This window comes from Euphorbia lathyris, chromosome 4 (genome assembly GCF_963576675.1).
Source record: "Euphorbia lathyris chromosome 4, ddEupLath1.1, whole genome shotgun sequence".
In the NCBI taxonomy this organism is placed as follows: Eukaryota; Viridiplantae; Streptophyta; class Magnoliopsida; order Malpighiales; family Euphorbiaceae; genus Euphorbia; species Euphorbia lathyris.
This window is the reverse complement of record NC_088913.1, coordinates 63482837-63503652: the sequence shown is the minus strand read 5'-3', so window position 1 is coordinate 63503652 and position 20816 is coordinate 63482837. Positions and strand designations below refer to the sequence as shown.

General features: G+C 37.4%; 1 protein-coding gene and 1 long non-coding RNA gene across 6 annotated transcripts; one reads left to right on the top strand and one right to left on the bottom strand.

Annotated features, from left to right (window-relative positions):
• Positions 1 to 5664: 5664 nt before the first annotated feature.
• LOC136225989 (uncharacterized) lies at positions 5665 to 6594 on the bottom strand. Its single transcript, XM_066014232.1, has 3 exons — positions 6289 to 6594; positions 6078 to 6200; positions 5665 to 5981 (listed from the first exon to the last, which is right to left on the bottom strand). The coding sequence occupies exons 1-3, from the start codon at positions 6575 to 6577 to the stop codon at positions 5845 to 5847; spliced, it is 549 nt and encodes a 182-aa protein (XP_065870304.1). The 5' UTR covers positions 6578 to 6594; the 3' UTR covers positions 5665 to 5844.
• A 7848-nt stretch (positions 6595 to 14442) lies between these two features.
• LOC136227725 (uncharacterized) lies at positions 14443 to 17095 on the top strand. 5 transcript variants are annotated; one of them, XR_010688201.1, is made up of 6 exons: positions 14443 to 14938; positions 15155 to 15342; positions 15619 to 15970; positions 16183 to 16326; positions 16409 to 16484; positions 16843 to 17095. It is a non-coding gene; the product is annotated as an uncharacterized lncRNA (long non-coding RNA). The 5 variants fall into 5 exon arrangements; XR_010688204.1 differs by having other exon boundaries at positions 14444 to 14938; positions 15276 to 15342; XR_010688202.1 differs by having other exon boundaries at positions 14444 to 14938; positions 15270 to 15342.
• The last annotated feature ends 3721 nt before the right edge of the window (positions 17096 to 20816 follow it).

The following is a 20816-nucleotide window of genomic DNA, read 5'->3' as shown; positions in this document are numbered from 1 at the left end:
CATACCTTGCCAATAAAAATCAGCTTGCACGCGGAATAATGTTTTTTGAACCCCTTCATGAGTGGAGAAATGGACATTAGAAATAATGGTGTGAATCAATGGAGAAGAGTGTGAAAGATACACCCGTCCCTTGAAGTAAATCAACCCATCCTTAATTTCCCATCTGGAGTTTGTTGTACCAGCTTGAATCTGATGGATAAGTTTCTGCATTTCCTCTGAATTCGCCACTTCCTGTCGAATTTCTTCCAACACAAAAGACCGTGGGCCTGAAATTGCACAGAAGAACAGATCATCTTCGTCCCGTCGCGATAATGCATCAGCAGCCTGATTCAAAGTACCAGCCCTATAATCCACCCGAAAATCAAACCCAAGCAGTTTAGTAATCCAATGTTGTTGGGGCGGAGTGACCAACCGTTATTCCAAAAGATACTTAAGGCTGAAATGATTAGTTTTGATAACGAATAAACGTCCCCAAAGATAAGGTCTCCAATGTTGAACAGCCTTTGCCAATCCTATCAATTCCCTCTCATACGCAGGTAGTTTCAGATGTTTGTCCGCCAATTTACGACTGAAGAATGCAATCAGATGGCCTTGTTGCTGCAGTACTGCCCCAATGCCAATGCCAGATGATTCGCATTCTACCACAAATTCAAGATCAAAGTTCGGTAGCTGTAAAACTGGTGTGGTTGATAAGGCTTCTCGTAGTCGTTTGAAGGCAAGATCAGCAGCCTCATCCCAATGAAAAGAGTTTTTTCGCAACAACTGTGTTAGGGGGGCAGCAATGATCCCATAATTTTGCACGAACTTTCGGTAGTATCCTGTCAATCCCAGAAAGCTGCGCAAGGCCTTAACAGATGTGGGAGTGGGCCATTCATGGACTGATTTAATTTTTGTAATATCAACTGATACCCCTTGATCATTGATCACATGACCCAAGTAAGTCACCTGGTTTTCTCCAAACGAACACTTGGACCGTTTGAGAAATAATTTGTGCTGGCGCAACAACTCAAATATCAACCGTAAATGATGCATGTGCTCCACCCATGTTTTACTGTAAACTAGAATATCATCAAAGAAAACCAATACAAACTTACGTAGGTAGGACTGAAATACCTCATTCATTAGAGATTGAAAAGTGGATGGTGCATTGGTGAGGCCGAATGGCATGACCAAGAACTCAAAGTGGCCATGGTGAGTTCGGAAGGCTGTTTTTTCAGTGTCCGTAGGAGCCATCCGAACTTGGAAATACCCTGATAATAAGTCCAGTTTTGTGAAATATTTAGCACCATGAAGCTCGTCCAATAACTCATCTACAACTGGGATGGGAAACTTGTCTTTGATTGTCCGTGTATTAAGCTCGCGGTAATCAACACAAAAGCGCCAGGATGCATCTTTCTTTGGTACTAGCAAAACAAGAGACGAAAAAGGGGAGCGGCTGGGCTGGATGATGCCTTGCTTAAGCATGGCTGCACATTGTTTTTCAATCTCCTCTTTTTGTAAGTGTGGGTAGCGATAAGGTCTTACTACCACGGGTTCAGAACCACTCTTCAAAGTAATGCGGTGATCACAATTTCTGGGTGGAGGGAGCCCTTGTGGTTCTAGAAATAAATCGGAAAATTCAGCAATTAATTTGTCCATGGTAGTTGTTTGGGAGGCTGCCCCTTGTAACACGTGCAGTTGTGAGTTCTTTGCCTTGACCCATTCACCCCTCCATGTCAATTTTTTATGATTCAGGCTGAAACTCATTGTTAATACAGTAAAATCCCACAAAATTGGTCCTAAAGTACTCAACCATCGCACTCCAAGTACCACATCAAACCCATCCAATGGTAAAATATATAGGTCAGCAATAAAAGAATCTGAGTTAACAGTTAGTGTTACTGATTCACAAATACCTGCGCAGTGCATCGTCTCCCCATTAGCTACCGAAACTTGCAATTTGGGTTTGAACACCATTGGTAATTGCAGTTTGGAGGCAGCCTGCTCACTGATAAAGTTGTGGGTACTGCCCGAATCAATGAGAACCCAGATGGTTGCTCCTGCAATAACTGCCCGAAGTTGCATGGTCTGTGAGTTTGTTATGCCTGTAATTGCATGAAGCGAAATTTCAGGTTCCAAGTCGTCTGTAGTATCTCCTTCTTCGTCCGAGTCAACTGCAAAGAGAAAGAAAAGCCGTTTACACCTATGACCCGCAGAATATGATTCGTCGCAATTGAAACATTGCCCTCGAGCTCTGCGTTCTGCCATTTCGGTGCGAGACAATCTTTTGATTATAGGTGGAGCGCTGCTGCCCATGCTCGAAGTTTTTGGATTGTTGCTCACCGCAGTCCTCTGGTCACGGTTGGCTTGAATGGAGGGTGGCGAGCTGATTCCTTTAGGGGCTGCCCACGAATAAGTGGCTCGTCCTAGGCTCGTTACTCTGTTAATTTGCAATTTCTTTTCAAAGGCCCTTGCGAAATTCATAGCGGTAGCCAAGGTTGGAGGATTTTGCATCTCCACATCCATCCTTAGAGCTTCTGTTAGTCCAGCAGTAAATAGGTCTACTTGTTGATCAGTTCTCACAGACATAGCCCTAGCAAGGAGTGTTTGAAATTGCTGCTGGTATTCTTCCACCGTTCCCGTTTGTCGGAGGTTCTAATTCGCCTAAGGGGTTACTGCTCAATGGCGGCCCAAATCGCAGCAAACAATTGGACTTGAATTGATCCCAAGTAAATCCAGGCTCTTCTTGTTCGAGTCGGTAGTACCACAGTTGTGCTTCTCCTGTCATGTGGAAAGCAGCTAACCCTACTTTTTCTCTTCCATCTGTCTTTTGATTGTTGAAAAATTGATCGCAACGATACAACCAGCCTAAAGGATCCTCTTTCCCGTTGTAAGAAGGAAACTCAAGTCGAGTATATTTTGGGATAAGAGTGTTTGAATTTCGATGTTGGCCATCATAACTACCGTCACCGGCCTCTGTTTCGCTGCTTCCGGTTGTCGTCCCACCTTCAGGTTCTTTTCTTTTTTCCAGGACGTGTGCCTCCAACAATCGTTGGATTCCCTTCATGCCCTCTCTTATCTCTCGCAGTTCTTGGCTAAATTTTTTATCGGATTCTGCTACCCTGCGATCCAGTTCTTGAACCTTGGCTGTCCATTGTTCAAAATCACCCATGACGATAGGCTCTGATACCAATTTGTTAAGGGTCCATGAATAGGATCTCGTCACAGGTTTTTCCACCGCGAAGTCGAGCGCGATGTTCTTATTCTTGTTACGGCCTTTGCCTGGAGGACCTATCTTTCGTAATTTGAGAATGGTGGTTTTTTAATTTAAGAGGTCACCAACTCTTCCTTAGTTTCTTGATTAAAATTCTCGATGTTTTATTCCATAAAATTCCCCCTATTTAAAGAGAGAGAAAGAATCCTAACAGCACTAGGTATCCTTCCTCAAATAGGATTCTACCACTTAACAATTTAAAGTCCTAACAAAATACTACTAGCTAATAATATGAAACCTACAGCAACTATCCCAACTAAAATAATAATTAAATAACATTAAAAATAACCTACCCTACAGCAATTATCAAGACTAAAATAATAATTAAATAGCACCCTATTTAAATAACTTGCGCTTGTATTTCTTCCCCAGGAACGCATCCACGACAGATGAGCTAGCAGACAGGCGATTAGAGGTAGAATGATTTTATGTAGATGTTCAATCTCTTTTTCTAGCAGTAGCACTAGTTTTTGTATGCCAAAATTTGCTAGTCAGATTATAATTATTTTGTTTTCAGATTTTGATGTCACAGATTTTGATAGCGTGCATTTATTTGCAAATTCTCAGTTATTATATGTTAACCTTATTTTATGGAATAAAACATTCTTCTGCCTGCTAAAATGAAATGATGATACTCTTCAACTAGAGATAACTTTTATCTATTTATTTGACAGAATTATAATTTATTAAAGAAATTAATGCTATTATGCTTGCTTATTGGACATGTGGATTCTTTCTAAATAGATGCATTGCTGGCTTGTTCTAAATAGATCCAATACCACAAAAAAGGCCAACAATGAAAGAGGTGGTACAAGTGATAGAGAAAATCCCAACTAGTTCATCATCATCTGATCATCATATTTTTATGGGCACTAATGAATAAAGGATGCGATGTAAATGTGGTATTGATTGACATGTAGATGTTTGTTTGAGTTGTAATTGTGTGACATGGATGGTATAGTTTTGTGTGCAAAAATTCTAAATGGCCCCAAGCATATCTTAGGTTCATTATCCTACTAAGGCCTTATTGTATACTATCCAGGTGCTGCAGAGGACGAAACTGCTGTTTTTAGCAGAGTAACTGTTGGTCATTACTTCAAAAATGACCCGAAATACTTGCAGAGGATCAAAGTTCAAGAGATACAAGGGAAGGAACTGTCTTGGAGAACTTGAAGGATTTGCAGGAGCACAATCTATGAAGATCAAAGTAGAGGAGATACAAGGAAGGAACCCTTCCCCATTGATTTGATAAGAGTACTGAATCTAGAAATGATGACATCAGAGAAGCCAGGACACAATATTTCTCCTGAAATGACATTAAAGGCCCTCTGAAAAAGGTGAGCTCCTTCCTTCTTCTTCTTGTTAATTGTAGTTTATGCTAATTGAACTTCTTTGCTTGTTTGTTTACTAGATCAGATGTCTCTATGGAATCCTGTTTTTGTTTAGCTTTGCTTTCTTTCAATATAAATGACAATCAACTGCATAAACTGAGATCATATATATGCAGTGTTTAAAAAACCATGTAATTGGCTTTCTCAGACTGATCAGTATTTAAACAACCATGTAATTGGCTTTCTCAGACTGATGTAATTGGCTTACTTGTCTTCATCAAATTAGATACTCAATTTTGTATTCTTTTAGGTTCATCAAATTAGATATTTCTCAGGTAGTTAGATCAATTTACACTTTGTTGATAAGAGAGAACTTATATTTACTGTATTCTTTCTAACAGTGGTCATACAATACAACTACAATAGATTAGACCTTTCAAATTTGTATTCTAACTTGTATTTACTCAGTCGTCACAATATACAAAAATTTCAACAAACTATACAGCAGAAAATGTAGGATTCATAACCACATCTTCTTCTTCCCTTTTTCCTTCTTGCTCGATTTGCTCACTGATTTCCTGGCATTTCCAGATTCATTCACAACAGCAGAATTATTTGATCTCTGCTTGATAGAGGATGATGTATGGATGGAACTATTCCAAGTATCCGCTGAAGCATAACGGCTAGCAGCAGAAACAACCGAAAAAGAAGAAGAAGTGGATTTTAGGGACTCCCTCAAACCCATTTTTTTCCCTGTAAAAGCAAAATGAATTAATTAGGCCAATCAACAAACAAACAGTAAAGCAAAATGCAATTTTCATGACACAAATGACACTATATGATGAATACTAATAGTTAATTATATGCTTACCAGGATGAGGATCTGGCTTTCCTTTTTTCCTTTCCAGTTTACAATCTGTACCCTCTATTTACAATTCTGAGTTCTTCATCATTCAACAATCCTAAGAATTTATTACAAGCATAAAATTAATCAATTTCTGGAGACAGACAAAAAAAAGAACCATGTAAACAGTACCTACCTGCACTTGTAAAAAAGGCAGCATCCCAATCTAAGCTTTTCCTATGCACTCTTGAAGTTTTAGAATCTCCTTGCCTATTTCTTGTTAATTTTGCAGATACTCTGGACTCCCTCAAACCCATTTTTTTCCCTGTAAAGCAAGCCAAAATGAATGAATTAGGCCAATGAACAAATAAGCAATGTAAAGCAAAATGCAATTTTTATGCCACAAATCTTGAAATCTAAATGAGATGAGGATGAGGATCTGGCTTTCCTTTCTTCCTTTCAGGTTTGGCTGTTGATGAAGCAGCATTCCCATTACAATCTCGTCTTTTGAATCCTCTATTTACAATTGCCAGTTCATCATCATCCAGCAAATCTAACAAGTATTATGAGAATAATCAATTTAGATACATTACATACTTATCAATGAAAAAACATAAACTCTGACTATTCTGAACCATGTAAACAGTACCTGCACTTGTAAAAAATGCACTATCCCAATCTAAGCTTTTCCGACTTCTACTATCCACATCTGGCCTATTATCCACAACTTGAATATGAAGAATGTCAAACAATTCTTGTGGATCAAGAACCCCTGAGAAGGCAAAAAAGAAAAAAAAAAACATTAGTATGAAAATGAAACCTATACAAAATTGCATTTTCTTACTACCTATATGTCATACCTGGACCATCGAAGACACTATCCCATGCCATACTCTTACGCAAATCAAAAATATGTCCTGATGCAGATGATTGTTTCGCTCTATGCTGAAGTGTATCAGCATGATTTTTCATATTCTGATGGTTTTGTGCAAATCCATCAAAATATCCTAGTCTTGGTGCTGGCAACCGCAGACCAGTAGGTTTCAAATGATCACCTGAAGGTCTTGGACGGTCATGTATAGGAGCATGAAGAATCGAAGAAGGTTTCGAACCAGATAATGCATGTCGAAAGGATCTTAAAATTTCCATAACTCTGAGGCTTTTTAATATTTTCTTTTTTCTTTTCAAGAAGAGTGAGTGAAGAGGGGGTGAAAACTAGAGGGTATTTATAGGAGGGGGAAACCTTTGGTTGTTTGACTATATAATTAGACTATAAATTTGACTAAGGATTAAGGGAATTAAAGGATTTGAAGAATTAAGGTAATTAGACTATATAATTTGACTATGGAAATTAAATAATTTGACTATATAATTTTACTACAAATTCATTCAGGCAATTACTAATGGACGCCACTATTAGTTAAAAATTTATCTTTTTAATTTTCAAATTTAATCAATATTTTTATAATAAAATTTATACATGACACATCTATATATAATATAAAACAGTAACGATGGAGCTGGTGTGTCACTTCCTACTTTTTTACTGATAAAAAACATAATATAATATATAATATATTAATGTTAATTATATTATTATATTTATTTATAAAAAAGATTATTTTATCCGTACTATATCTAAGAGTTCTACAGAATTTAAATTAATCTCTAAAATCTCTCTAATTCTCTGCATATCTATATCTAAAAGTTCTACATAATTTAAATTAATCCCTAAAATCTCTCTAATTCTCTGTATATCTATATATAATATAAAACAGTAACGATGGAGCTGGAGTGTCACTTCCTCCTTTTTTACTGATAAAAAACATAATATAATATATATTATATTAATTTTAATTATATTATTATATTTATTTATAAAAAGATTATTTTATCCGTACTATATCTAAGAGTTCTACAGAATTTAAATTAATCTCTAAAATCTCTCTAATTCTCTGCATATCTATATCTAAAAGTTCTACATAATTTAAATTAATCCCTAAAATCTCTCTAATTCTCTGTATATCTATATATAATATAAAACAGTAACGATGGAGCTGGGGTGTCACTTCCTCCTTTTTTACTGATAAAAAACATAATATAATATATATTATATTAATTTTAATTATATTATTATATTTATTTATAAAAAGATTATTTTATCCGTACTATATCTAAGAGTTCTACAGAATTTAAATTAATCTCTAAAATCTCTCTAATTCTCTGCATATCTATATCTAAAAGTTCTACATAATATATAATATAAAACAGTAACGATGGAGCTGAGGTGTCACTTCCTCCTTTTTTACTGATAAAAAACATAATATAATATATAATATATTAATTTTAATTATATTATTATATTTATTTATAAAAAGAATATTTTATCCGTAATATATCTAAGAGTTCTACAAAATTTAAATTAATCCCTAAAATCTCTCTAATTCTCTGCATATCTATATCTAAAAGTTTTACATAATTTAAATTAATTCCTAAAATTTCTCTAATTCTCTACATATCTATATATAATATAAAAACAGTAACGATGGAGCTGAGGTGTCACTTTCGCCTGTGAGGGTCACTTGGTGGCCTTTACAGCCGGTCCCAAGCCCGGACAAAGGAGGAGGCTTGCGGTAGGTTTGTGGCGGCCAGCGTAAAACTTAGCCACATCTTATGACATGAACCATAATATAAATACCGTTGGGGCGTTCCCTACTCAGCGACGCGCTGCACTTCCTAGACCCGGGTGTAGTGATAAATGTGCAAGGGTTGCTAGGTCGTCGCCCCGAAGCGGCGCGCCACCCCAGGACCCGGGGGTGGTGTCAAATATGCAAGGGTTGCGGGTAAATAAGCTAGTCCACGGTAATGGTAGGGGTAGGGGTAAGGGTAAGGGTAGTAGGTTACGCTTTGGGTCATGGAACATATGTTCTTTGACAGGAAGATTAGCTGAAATTGTAGATGTTATGAAGAGGAGGAGAATAAATATATTATGCCTACAAGAAACCAAGTGGGTTGGAGCGAAGGCTAGAGAGATAGCTCCTTGGGGTTATAAGCTTTGGTACTCAGGAAAGGATAAAGGTAGAAATGGAGTAGGTATTCTTATTGATAGGGAGTATATTGATGAGGTAGTAGCGGTGTCTAGGAAGAGCGATAGAATTATGAGTGTTAAGCTAGTGATAGGGAATGAGGTTGTGAATGTCATTAGTGCATATGCGCCACAAATAGGATTAGATGTGTCTATAAGACAAGCTTTTTGGGATGACTTAGAGGAAGTGGTGCAACAGGTTCCTAGGGATGAAAAAATGGTACTAGGGGGTGATCTCAATGGACACGTGGGTTCTAGGCGAGATGGGTTTGAGAGTGTTCATGGAGGGTATGGTTTTGGAGATAAGAATGAAGCAGGAAATGATATTTTGGAATTCGCATCAGCCTATGACTTGAGTATCATGAACACATGGTTTATGAAGAGAACATCCCACTTAGTGACTTATCGGAGTGGCGGTAATGCGAGCCAAATTGACTTCTTCTTAGTAAGGAGTGCTTGGAGAAAGAGTTATATTGATTGTAAGGTGATCCCTGGTGAGAGTACGACAACCCAACATAGAGTAGTGGTGTTAGATTTTCGAAGTAGGAAATGTATAAGAAAACAAACACCTCAAGTAGAGACTAAGATCAAGTGGTGGAAATTGCAAGGGGAGAATCAACAAAAATTTGTGGATGAGATGACCAAAAAAGATATTTGGACTTGCAATATGGATTCAGATATAGATTCGATATGGAATAAGATGGAGCATAGTATAAGGGAAGTAGCGAAGGAAGTTCTAGGGGAATCTAAAGGTAGCATGCCACCGGGTAAGGACACATCTTGGTGGACAGAAGAAGTACGACAAGCAGTAAAGAGTAAGAGAGAATCCTATAAACTATTGGGGAAATGTAGAAATGATGAGAACTACGAAAAATACAAAGAGGCTAAAAGGGAAGTAAAGAAGGTCATACGAGATGCTAGAGCAAAGGTGAATCGGGATCTGTATACAAGATTGGATACGAAAGAAGGGGAAAGAGACATATATAGAATTGCTCGGATGAGAGATAGGAAGACGCGAGATCTCGGAAAAGTTAAATGTGTGAAGGATGTGGACCAGAAAGTCCTAGTTGGAGATAAGGATATCAAGGAACGATGGAGGTCCTATTTTGATGACTTATTTAATGGAGATCGCCAACAAGATATTGGAGATATAAGTATCCATCACGATATGATAAATCATGAATGCCTGCGGAGAATTCAAAAGGGTGAAGTCAAAATGGCATTAAGTAAGATGAAGTTGAAGAAAGCAGTAGGACCTGATGGCATCCCTATTGAGATTTGGAGATGTTTGGGAGAAAGAGGAATCGAATGGTTGACGACGTTCTTCAACAAAATTTGGAGAAACAATAAGATGCCATCAGAATGGAGGAAAAGTACCTTAATCCCTTTGTATAAGAACAAAGGCGATGTCCAAGATTGTGCCAACTATCGGGGAATCAAATTAATGAGTCACACTATGAAACTTTGGGAGCGAGTGATCGAACAAAGGCTAAGGAGAACGGTGAAGATCTCGGAAAACCAGTTTGGCTTTATGCCGGGAAGATCAACTATGGAAGCCATCCATCTAATGAGACAATTAATGGAGCACTATCGAAATAAGAAGAAAGACTTGCATATGGTTTTCATTGACTTGGAGAAAGCATATGATAAGGTACCAAGGGAAGTACTTTGGTGGGCCTTGATAAAGAAAGGCATTTCGCGGAAATATATTGACATCATAAAGGATATGTATGAGGGAGTATGCACGAGGGTACGTACTAGTGTTGGGAAGACTGAAGAGTTTCCTATTACGATTGGAGTGCATCAAGGTTCCGCACTAAGCCCATTTCTTTTTGCCATCGTTATGGATGAACTAACAAGTTCACTTCAAGATGGTATACCATGGTGCATGCTGTTTGCAGATGATATTGTGTTGGTTGATGAGACGAAAGAAGGAGTGGAGAGGAAGTTGGAACTATGGAGACAAACTCTAGAATCTAGAGGCTTTAAGTTGAGTCGAAGTAAGACAGAATATTTAGAGTGTAAGTTTAGCGTCCATAGGAGTAGGGAGGCAGGGACAATCACCCTAGATGGGAGAGTTGTTCAGGCCTCGGATTGCTTCCGGTATTTAGGATCTATTATCCAAACGGATGGAGAAGTAGATGGAGATGTTGCTCATAGGATTAAAGCTGGTTGGTCGAAGTGAAAGAGTGCTACGGGTTTCCTTTGTGATCCCGGCATGTCTAATAGATTGAAGGGAAAATTCTACCCGACGGCAATTAGACCAGCATTGTTATATGGTACGGAGTGTTGGGCAGTGAAACACTGCCACATCCATAAGATGTCGGTGGCGGAGATGCGTATGTTGAGATGGATGTGTGGTCATACGAGAAAGGACCGGGTGCGTAATGAAATAATTAGGACAAAAGTAGGGGTCACGTCTATTGAGAATAAAATGAGAGAAAACCGACTAAGGTGGTTTGGCCATGTGAGACGTAGAGCGCTTGATGCGCCGGTTAGGAGAACCGAAGAGTGGCAAAGGGATATAGTGGTGAGGGGTAGGGGAAGACCTAAGCAAACTTGGAGGAGGGTGATCGAGAGTGATATGAGTTTATTGGGAATTGAGGAAAATATGGTAGTGGATAGGACGGAGTGGAGGGAGCGAATCTGTGTTGCTGACACGACTTGATTTTCACGGTTTTATATGATGGTTCATGTTAGTCGACCCCGAATCATTTCGGGACTAAGGCTTTGTTGTTGTTGTTGTAGAATATGAAATCCATCAACTTATTTTTCTACATATAAAATATATGGTGAAAAGAATTAATTGAAGAAAATCAATTTTAAGAGAATAACTATCCAACATTTATGCAAATAAACCAAAAAAAAAAACAACATGGTTTAGCATAGAGGCCTGTAGAAGAAGGTCTAATCAGTCCCACTAAACTTGCATATATCAGACTCGCTCAAATTTCATCGCTCGTCTTGAGTGTAGGGATATTCAACGGTCAATTCGGTATGAAAGTCGAATCAAACCGAAATAACTTAATATCCAATAAATTAAAGATCGAATTTAACTTGGAGGCTGGGTGTTAAGAGGCTTTCTGTGGAGTCAGATAACTTGGAGGCCATCAATATGATTTTGGGTAGTCATGCCATGGGTCTTCATAGCCGCAACCTTATTAAAGCTATTAAGAGGCTTAGCCCCTCATTTGATATCCTTGAGTTCAGCCACATTTTCTGGGAGCAGAACCGTGTTGCAGATCACTTGGCGGCGGCAGGCCATGAGGGGGTGTTAGGTGTTTCTACCCTAACCGTTCCCCCTATCGCTCTTTCTCCTCTTCTTTTAGAGGATAGGATTGGGGTTAGCTTTCCTAGGCTAATCCCGGTGTAGTTGCTTGTTTTGCTTTGCTTTGCTTTCCTTTTCTACCAAAAAAAAGATCGAATTTAACCGAATAATAATAAGAAACTGAACTGAATCAAACATTTCCGTTCGATTTTGATTTCGGTTACATCACATATTCTATTTGTTAAGTTAAATAAAAATACAAATATAAAGTTTAATTAATTTAGTGTAAATTTTATTTTAAACTAAAAAAATATAAAAAATCATTTTTTTTATAATAGAGGAAGGGGTAAAAACCAGGAACAAAACCTACAAAACTAGGCTAAACAAACATAAGGAAAAAACTGACACTAAATTTAAACTCAATGAGGGAGACTCATTCCACAATCTATGAACGACTCTAACATCACAATCTTGCTTCAATAAAGTTTTACACTCCTCAATTATCCAATAATAGCGATGGACCGAAGTGCCTAGAGATAGTACAAGTCGAACCACAGTAAGAGAATCAACCTAAAAAATGATCTGTTTACACTCCTCAATTATCTCTTCGGTCCCGTAGTATAGCCCTCAGAACTCAACGAATACTACTGTGCATATCCCAAGGTTGCAGACAAAACCCCCTAGCCAATCCCTAAAACCGTTTCAGATTAAACCCCCAATAACTTACTAGGATAATAGAAATGTTTAGGATATTAAAAAAATTATTAATATATTAATTGAGAAATTAATAACTGAAAGTATTATTAATATTTTTAGATATCCACTTGTTATTATAAATATCTTATAAATAATAAATTCAATTGAATTTTGTTTCAGTTCATTTGATAATTTTGACATAAAACCGAACCAGTTGAAATTACTGATATCTATTATATAAATTAAGACTGAAATCGAACCAATTACAATAAAAAATCGAACCAAATAGATTGAAAAACTGAACTAGAAAACCAAAATTCATCAATTCGGCCAATTATTTCGGCTTTATTCAGTTTTTGAATACCTCTACTTAAGTTTCAGACCAAAACAAATTCCTCTCTATGTGTATGTAAAATATAACTTCTTCATCATATAAGTAAAGTGAATCTTTACTCCCAAGTTTCCTCAATATATCGAATCAAAATACAAATAATTATACCCATTTTAACTATACGTTAATATACCACGATAAGAGTCAATTTTTCCCCTGATATTTTTCGAGAACGACATAATTTTTTCCAAATCCATTATATTGAAGCATGCATTAGACATTTTGAAAGCCTGTCCCCAAGTAATCGGATGAAGAAATCCCAAATCTTGCGAGCCTCTTGGCAATCCCGTAGCAGGTGAGCAATAGTTTCCGAGTTCAAACACGAAGGGAAGCTATCCACAACACTCAAGTGTCGTATTGCACAATTGACAGTTGAAAGAACTTATAAATATTAACCGATTAGGATATTAAAAAAAGATAGTAATATACTAATTGAGAAATTAATAACTGAAAATATTATTAATATTTTTAAATATCTGATTGTTATTATAAATATCTTATAAATAATAAATTCAATTGATAAATTTGACATAAAAACCAAACCGGCCGAAATTACAGATTTATTATATAAATTAACACTGAAATCGAACCAATTAGACTAAAATATTGAACCAAATAGATTGACAAATTGAACCAGAAAACCAAAATTCACCAATTCGGTCAGTTATTTCGACCTGCTTTGGGTTTTGAACACCTCTACTTAAGTTTCAAACCAACACAAATTCCTCTCTATGGGTATGTAAAATATAACTTATTCATCATATCAGTAAAGTGAATCATAACTCCCAATTTCTCTTAATATATCGAATCAAAACACAGATAATTATACCCATTTTAACCGCATGATAATATACCAGGATAAGAGTCAATTTTGCCCCAAATATTTTCGGAGAACAACCGATTTTTCTTTAATATATGAAATTGTACAAATTTATCATAACGTTTCTAATCAAATGTTAATGAAAATTTGAAAAATATTTAACTATCACATCACTTTCCAAATAGGCAAATTATTAGAAGCACCGGGTTCTTCATGTCAAATGGAGGACATTTCATACATATTTTGACACGTGTAACATGGACCCACAAATATTATAAGAGGTCCCACTATTTTAATTATTACGTGGGGTCACAATACACGTGTCCAAATGTGAATTGGGGGTCTTCCGAGTGACATGGAAAACCCGGTGCTTAATATAAGAACTCTTCCAAATATCATTGGACTTTATACATGTTTATTTCAAGTTTCTAACCGATAGAATTTAGCATAATTTTAGCAAACTAAGTTATTAATAATTTAATACAGACTTTATTTTGAATCAGTTAATTTCGAAATTAGATGGGTTTTTTTTTTTTTTGAAGGAATAGATGGTTCTTTTAAACATACAAAAAAGAGTTATCTATTATATATATATAAAACACGGAAATAAAAGTAACACTTGTCATCATACTAGAACTACCACTTTCCTATGTGGCTTAATACGGATGCTAACTGATGAAGTGTAATTTTCTACTTAAAAGCTAAAATTTAAAACCTTATCTATAAATTAGTTTTTGTTTTTATAGATTTTCGGATTATTTTCTTTCCTGAAATTTTCAAACACTTTTTAATTTGTTCAGTAGCTAGATAAAATAAGGAACTCAACTAATTAAGCTACATCTTAGGAAAACGGACTCCTCTCACCCTATCTTCATCTTCTGAAGCTAACTTTCCGGAAAACACCGACTCACGCCTTATCTTCCTTAACAACTAGCTTTTTGTTTTTTTGAGGAATTTCAACAACTAGCAGACTCTCAATAGAATTCTCAGCTGCAATAATCTCTCTTGATTAGCAATAAATCAAATTATAAAAGCAAAGAGAGAGAGAAAAGAGAGGGAAAAGCGAAGGAAAGGAAGAAATGGAGAAATCTGGAGGAGCAGAGAAGAAAATGGTTCGGAGATCATCTACTGCTATACAAAATGGCACCCAAAATCCTAATTCTGGAGGAGCAGAGAAGAAAATGGTTCGGAGATCATCTACTGCTATACAAAATGGCATCTAAAATCCTAATTCTGATATACCTCATATGGTTTGTTTCTCTCTTTCCTGATCTAGGGTTGTTTTTTCCCAATTGAATTTTCAATTGCATGATGAAAGACCAATTCAAAAATGTAATATGTTTATTATGTTGTTTATTGCTCAAATGTCAATATTGTTATGCTATTTTGAATATGAAAAAGTTTGCTCTGTTTGGTTGGTGGGTAAAATATTAGTCTACAACATCAATAATCATTTGTCTTGACAGATTGTTTGGCACTATGAACTCATCTTGGCTTCCTTCCTTTGTCTGTTGTGCTCTTTTCTCTAACTTTATGGTTTTAATTGCAACTGATCCTATTAAAAAAGCATTCCTGGAATAGGAACAGGAATGGAAAGAGATAGATGGTTAGCATTTAGTCTCTCCAATTCGAAGCATAGTGGGCGCAAGAAGGGGTAATGTTTCTTATTTTAAGATTTATCTGCTCATAATTGATTGTTAGGCTTAGGTTTCATCCTTTTGAAAATCATTAGGATTTGGATTTTCAAAATTGATGTAATTTATCACTCCATTGGGATTTGGATTTTCAGTCAACTAATTAGTTTATTCCATTTTATAAATGGTTAAGGTTACTTCCTTCTAAGAATCATTGTCACACAAAAGTGCTTCTATTTTTTCTTTAATCTGTCATTTAGTGTTGAGAGCTTTACAAACCAACGCTTTTATCTTAGTTTGAAGGTTGAAAAAGAAATTGATACCTTAGAAGGACATGGCTGGATGCTCCAAGTCCAAACATCGCAAGCTCAAGAAGACTGTCAAGCATCGGACGACTCTCATCTGGTGATGTTTTTTTTTTAATTTACGATTTATCTCTTCAATTGTTTGGATTTTAAGTTATATGTATGCATTATTAGATCATTGAATCTTATTTCTAAATTAGTCATATATGATTTAAGGGGTCAGTTTATATTATCAAAAATCCCTATATCTTTTTATTTGTACCAAAGGTTCAATCAGCCCTCATGTTGCCGCCGTCCAAGTCTATAATCTAAGAACAGCAAGGTCCCCTGATTCCGTTACCAGGTAAAAGTGTTGGCTCAATGCATAATGCTTCTATATCGTCTTCTCTTTTTCTCAATTGTTATGTTTGTTTTTATCAGCGGGTTGTTCTTTTTACAGAATGGTAGAGATATCATATTCTTCCTGTCAATAGCACCATCATCTATCATTTATCTATTATATATATAAAAGCCAAATGAACCCAAATGATATTCACTTAGTATTGATTGTTTCAGGATACTGCACAATATTTATCTCCGCCTGATGCCAGAATAAAGTCACAAAGATTCATGTCTCAGAGATGAAATATGGTCCATATGAAAATCATCATCCCTACTCATTCTCGACCATAGTCTTACATTTCATGACCAACTTTTAAGGTCAGTTACTAAGTTCATTTGGGTTTTCTATTTTCCTGATGTTTATGAGTTTGATCCTGAATTTGTTTTCTATCTTATGTAGGCTTGATTATCAGGACAGGCCCAACATCGAGCAGATCTCGCAGCTCATGCAGTGCAAGCCGTTTTCCGAAACCCAGGTTCTTCCTTCATTTTTGTTGGTTTAACGAGAAGATATTATACAAATCTCCTTCATTTAACAATGTTGTTGGATTGATGGTTGCTGGATTGAGTTCTATTATTAATAGCTATCCTCCATTATTAATAGCTATTCTCTTCTTCTGTAGCTGTATATTATTTGATTCTAAATAGAATGATAGAGCAGATTTTGACTAATCACGATGAGATTAACTAATGTTTATCAAAATATTTTAAATTTGACTCTGTCATTGTAATATTTTTTAAATTAATCTAATTAATTAATTTAAATCCTATGATAATGTTTGATTTATCTATTGGTTTGTTTTACTTTTGATTTATTTATTTTTCTCTTTATAGGAAAGGGAAAAAAACAAATGATTGTAAAAGAAAGAAGAAATGGATGATATAGAGAAGTTGAACGGGTGTATTTTAGCTGATGTACTTTATTTGCTATTTAAATTTAACAATTAATCCTAAAATGCTATATGTATTTCAAATTAAATATCAATTAGTTTAGAATTTGAATTCCAATAAATTTTGTATCATTCTAATTCTAAAATGATATGTATTTTAAATTTAAATATCAAATAATTCAGAATTTAATATCCAATTGAATTTTGTAGCATTTGGCCTATAAAATTATGTTTTTTAAGGACAATGCCACACTTTAAATTATAGAATATTTGCTAATATTATAAACATCATTTTTAATTTTGTAAGTTTGTTTTGATCGATTATGAAAACAATATAATTTTACTCTAAATATTCGATAAATGGAACAACTAAAGTTCTTATTAACCTAAATTTATACATAAATGATACAATGGCACGATCATCTTTTTTAATAATATTGTATAATTATTTTATTTGATTTAATTAAAAAAGTATACTAATATAAATTTCAGCTTATATATTTAATCATATTTAAATATTGATAATTTTTTATATAAAATTTATAGATCCCGTGCATAGTGTCACGGGGCCTACCGTCCGGACCCGTGCGGCGCTTACTTGTCTCCCCCGAAGTAAGCCAGCCAAGGGAACTAGATCACTCTAGCTGCAAAGATCACATGCAAGGGTTAGATAGGAACCACATATAGTGAATATAATAGCATGCATACGATAGCAACATAAGGACAAGCATCTCAATCAGGCACACACACATGGATAACATATGGGACACTCAAGAAGGAACAATACGCGGATGATGTTATTCATAGATAAGCAACAGTGTTACACCACGGGTCCCATCTCATAGTAGTAGGGGGGCAACTACTAGAGATGGTAGACTACCAACAACCGAGTGACTGTCCAGTATGACATGTCACTCCCCCTATAGTGTTTCTTATACCAACTTGAGTCCTACTGACAATGGCTATTACAAAGCTCCATATAACACAATAGAGTAAGTCTCTCCCCATTGTTACATAGTTTGATTACAAAGATAATCCCCCCTTACACTCTCCCCCACTCAGAGGTTCGACGTCCCTGTCGAACGGGTCTTGATGAAGTCTTCAATCTTGTTTTGGAAAGGTTGGAGGTCGGTTGCTTTCTCCCAGCTTGTTTCTTCTATTCCTTGAGCTTTCCACTTGACAAGGTATTCTGTGTGCGGGCGGCGGTGACATGCCGTTGCTGTGCGTTCTGCAAGGATTTCTTCCACTTCTTTGCTCGCAGGTGCTTTCTTTGTAATTGGAGGTCGCTTTGATTTGTTGCGCTGATCGTCTACTGTGTCTGGGTGGTACTCCTTCAAGTTGCTGACATGGAACACTGGGTGGAATGACATCCACTGTGGGAGATCCAGTTTGTAGGCTACGGGTCCCACTTTAGCTAGGACTGGGAGGGGTCCCTCGTACTTCCTGACAAGTCGTCTATCTCTGTTCCGTAGGCAGCGAAGTTGTTCAGGTCGAAGTTTGAGCAGGACCATGTCTCCCACTTGGAACTCTTGTGGACGTCGGCTTGTGTCCGCCCATTTCTTCATCCTCCTTGATGCCTTTGTCAAATGCGCCTTCGCGATCTCCTCGTTCTGTTTCCACTCTTTGGTGAATAGGTACGCTTTTGGATTTTTGCCTGTGTATGGAATGTCAACTGAATGAGGCACCAGCGGCTGTTGACCTGTAACAATTTCAAAAGGTGATTTATTAGTAGCAGAACTTTTCTGGCTATTAAAGCAGAATTGCGCCACATCCAACAAGGAAGGCCAATTTCGTTGACTGGCATTGACAAAGTGCCGAAGGTACTCTTCCAACATACTGTTAAATCGCTCTGTTTGACCGTCAGTCTGAGGGTGATAACTAGTGGACATATCGAGGTTCGACCCCAAGAGTCGAAATAATTCGGCCCAAAAGGTTCCCACAAACCGACCATCTCTGTCGCTGACAATACTCTTTGGGATTCCCCAATACTTGACCACCTGCTTGAAGAAAGCCTGTGCCGTCACTTCCGCAGTTGAATATTTTGGCATCAGAATGAAAGTTCCATATTTGGAAAACCTGTCAACCACCACCAAGATGGAATCGAAGTCGCCCACTCGGGGGAGGCTGGAGATGAAGTCGAGGGAGACACTTTCCCATGGTCGGTCTGGTACTGGCAGTGGCTGCAGCAGCCCTGCAGGTTTCTTTCTTTCGGCCTTGTCTTGTTGGCACATTAGACACGTTTTTGTATATTCTCTCACATCATCTTCCATCCTTGGCCAGTAATAGTTTCGCTGGAGGAGAGCTAGCATGCGGTGCCACCCCGGATGGCCTGCCCATAGTGTGTCGTGACATTCCTTCATCAGTGTCTTCCTCAGATTAGCTGCGGTTGGTACATACACTCTTTCCTTGATTGTTATTAACAAGTCATCGCTCATCCAGAACTGTCTGGTTTTCCCTTGCTTTGCCAGGTTGATGATAGCAGTTGCCTGAGGGTCTTTCTGTAGGTTGTCCTGGATCTGTTGTCGCAATGGGGATGATAGTTGACTGTTGGACAAAGAGGCTATTCTTGTCAACTCTGCTAATTCTGACTTCCGACTTAATGCATCTGCCACTTGATTAATTTTCCCTGAGTGATACTCCAGTACAAAGTCAAATTCTACTAACAAGCTTTGCCATCGGGCCTGTTTGGATGTCAATCCCTGTTGAGTCAGGAAATGACTAACCGCTGTGTTGTCTGTCTTTACTATGAACCTGGATCCCAACAGATAGTGGCGCCATACCCGCAGGCAATGTACGACTGCTAGTAACTCTTTCTCATGTGTGGAATATCGTCGCTCTGCATTGTTGAGCTTCCTGCTTTCAAAAGCTATTGCTCGACCCTCTTGCATTATGACTCCTCCTAAGGCAAAATCGGATGCGTCTGTGTGAACTTCGAATGGCTTGCTCATATCCGGGATGGCTAACACAGGGTCTGCAATGACAGCTTGTTTTAAGTTTTCGAAGGATTTTTGACATTGGTCTGTCCACTCCCACTTGTTGTCTTTCTTCAGCAGATCCGTAAGGTCGACAACTCTCTCTGAGTAGCTTCTGATGAACTTCCGATAGTAGTTAGCCAATCCCAAGAAGGATCGCAGTTCTGTTGTATTCATAGGGACCTTCCAATCAACTATAGCCCGCACTTTACTCTTGTCCATGCTTATCCTCCCTTCCTCAATAATGTGGCCAAGGAATTTGATGCTCGTCTGACCAAATGCACATTTGGATAACTTGAGGAAAAGTTGATTCTCCCGCAGTTTCTGAAAAACTAGACGTAAGTGCTCCTGATGCTCCTTGAGGGTGGAACTATAGATGACGATGTCGTCTAGGTAGACCACCACAAATTTGTCAAGATAGTCCCTGAATACCTGGTTCATTAAAGTACAAAAAGTCGCCGGAGCATTTGTTAGTCCAAAGGGCATAACAAGATATTCGAAGGACCCATACCGAGTTACGCAAGCAGTTTTTGGAACATCCTCCTCCCTTACTCTGACTTGGTAATACCCGGAGCGTAGGTCGAGCTTAGTGAAGTATTTGGCTCCACTGAGTTGATCAAACAAGTCAGATATCATAGGAATGGGGTATTTGTTGCGCACCGTAATCTTATTGAGTGCTCGATAATCAACACACAGCCGCAGACTTCCATCTGCTTTCTTCTGGAACAGTACCGGGGCGCCATATGGGGCCTTCGATGGCCGGATGAAACCTGCCTCCAGCAACTCATCTAGTTGTTTCCTCAACTCTGCCAACTCAGGGGGAGCCATTCGATATGGTGCTTTTGCTGGGGCCTTCGTGCCTGGCAGCAGATCAATAGCATGGTCAACATCTCGTTGTGGAGGTAATGTCTGTGGCAATGTCTCTGGCATAACATCTTGGAACTCC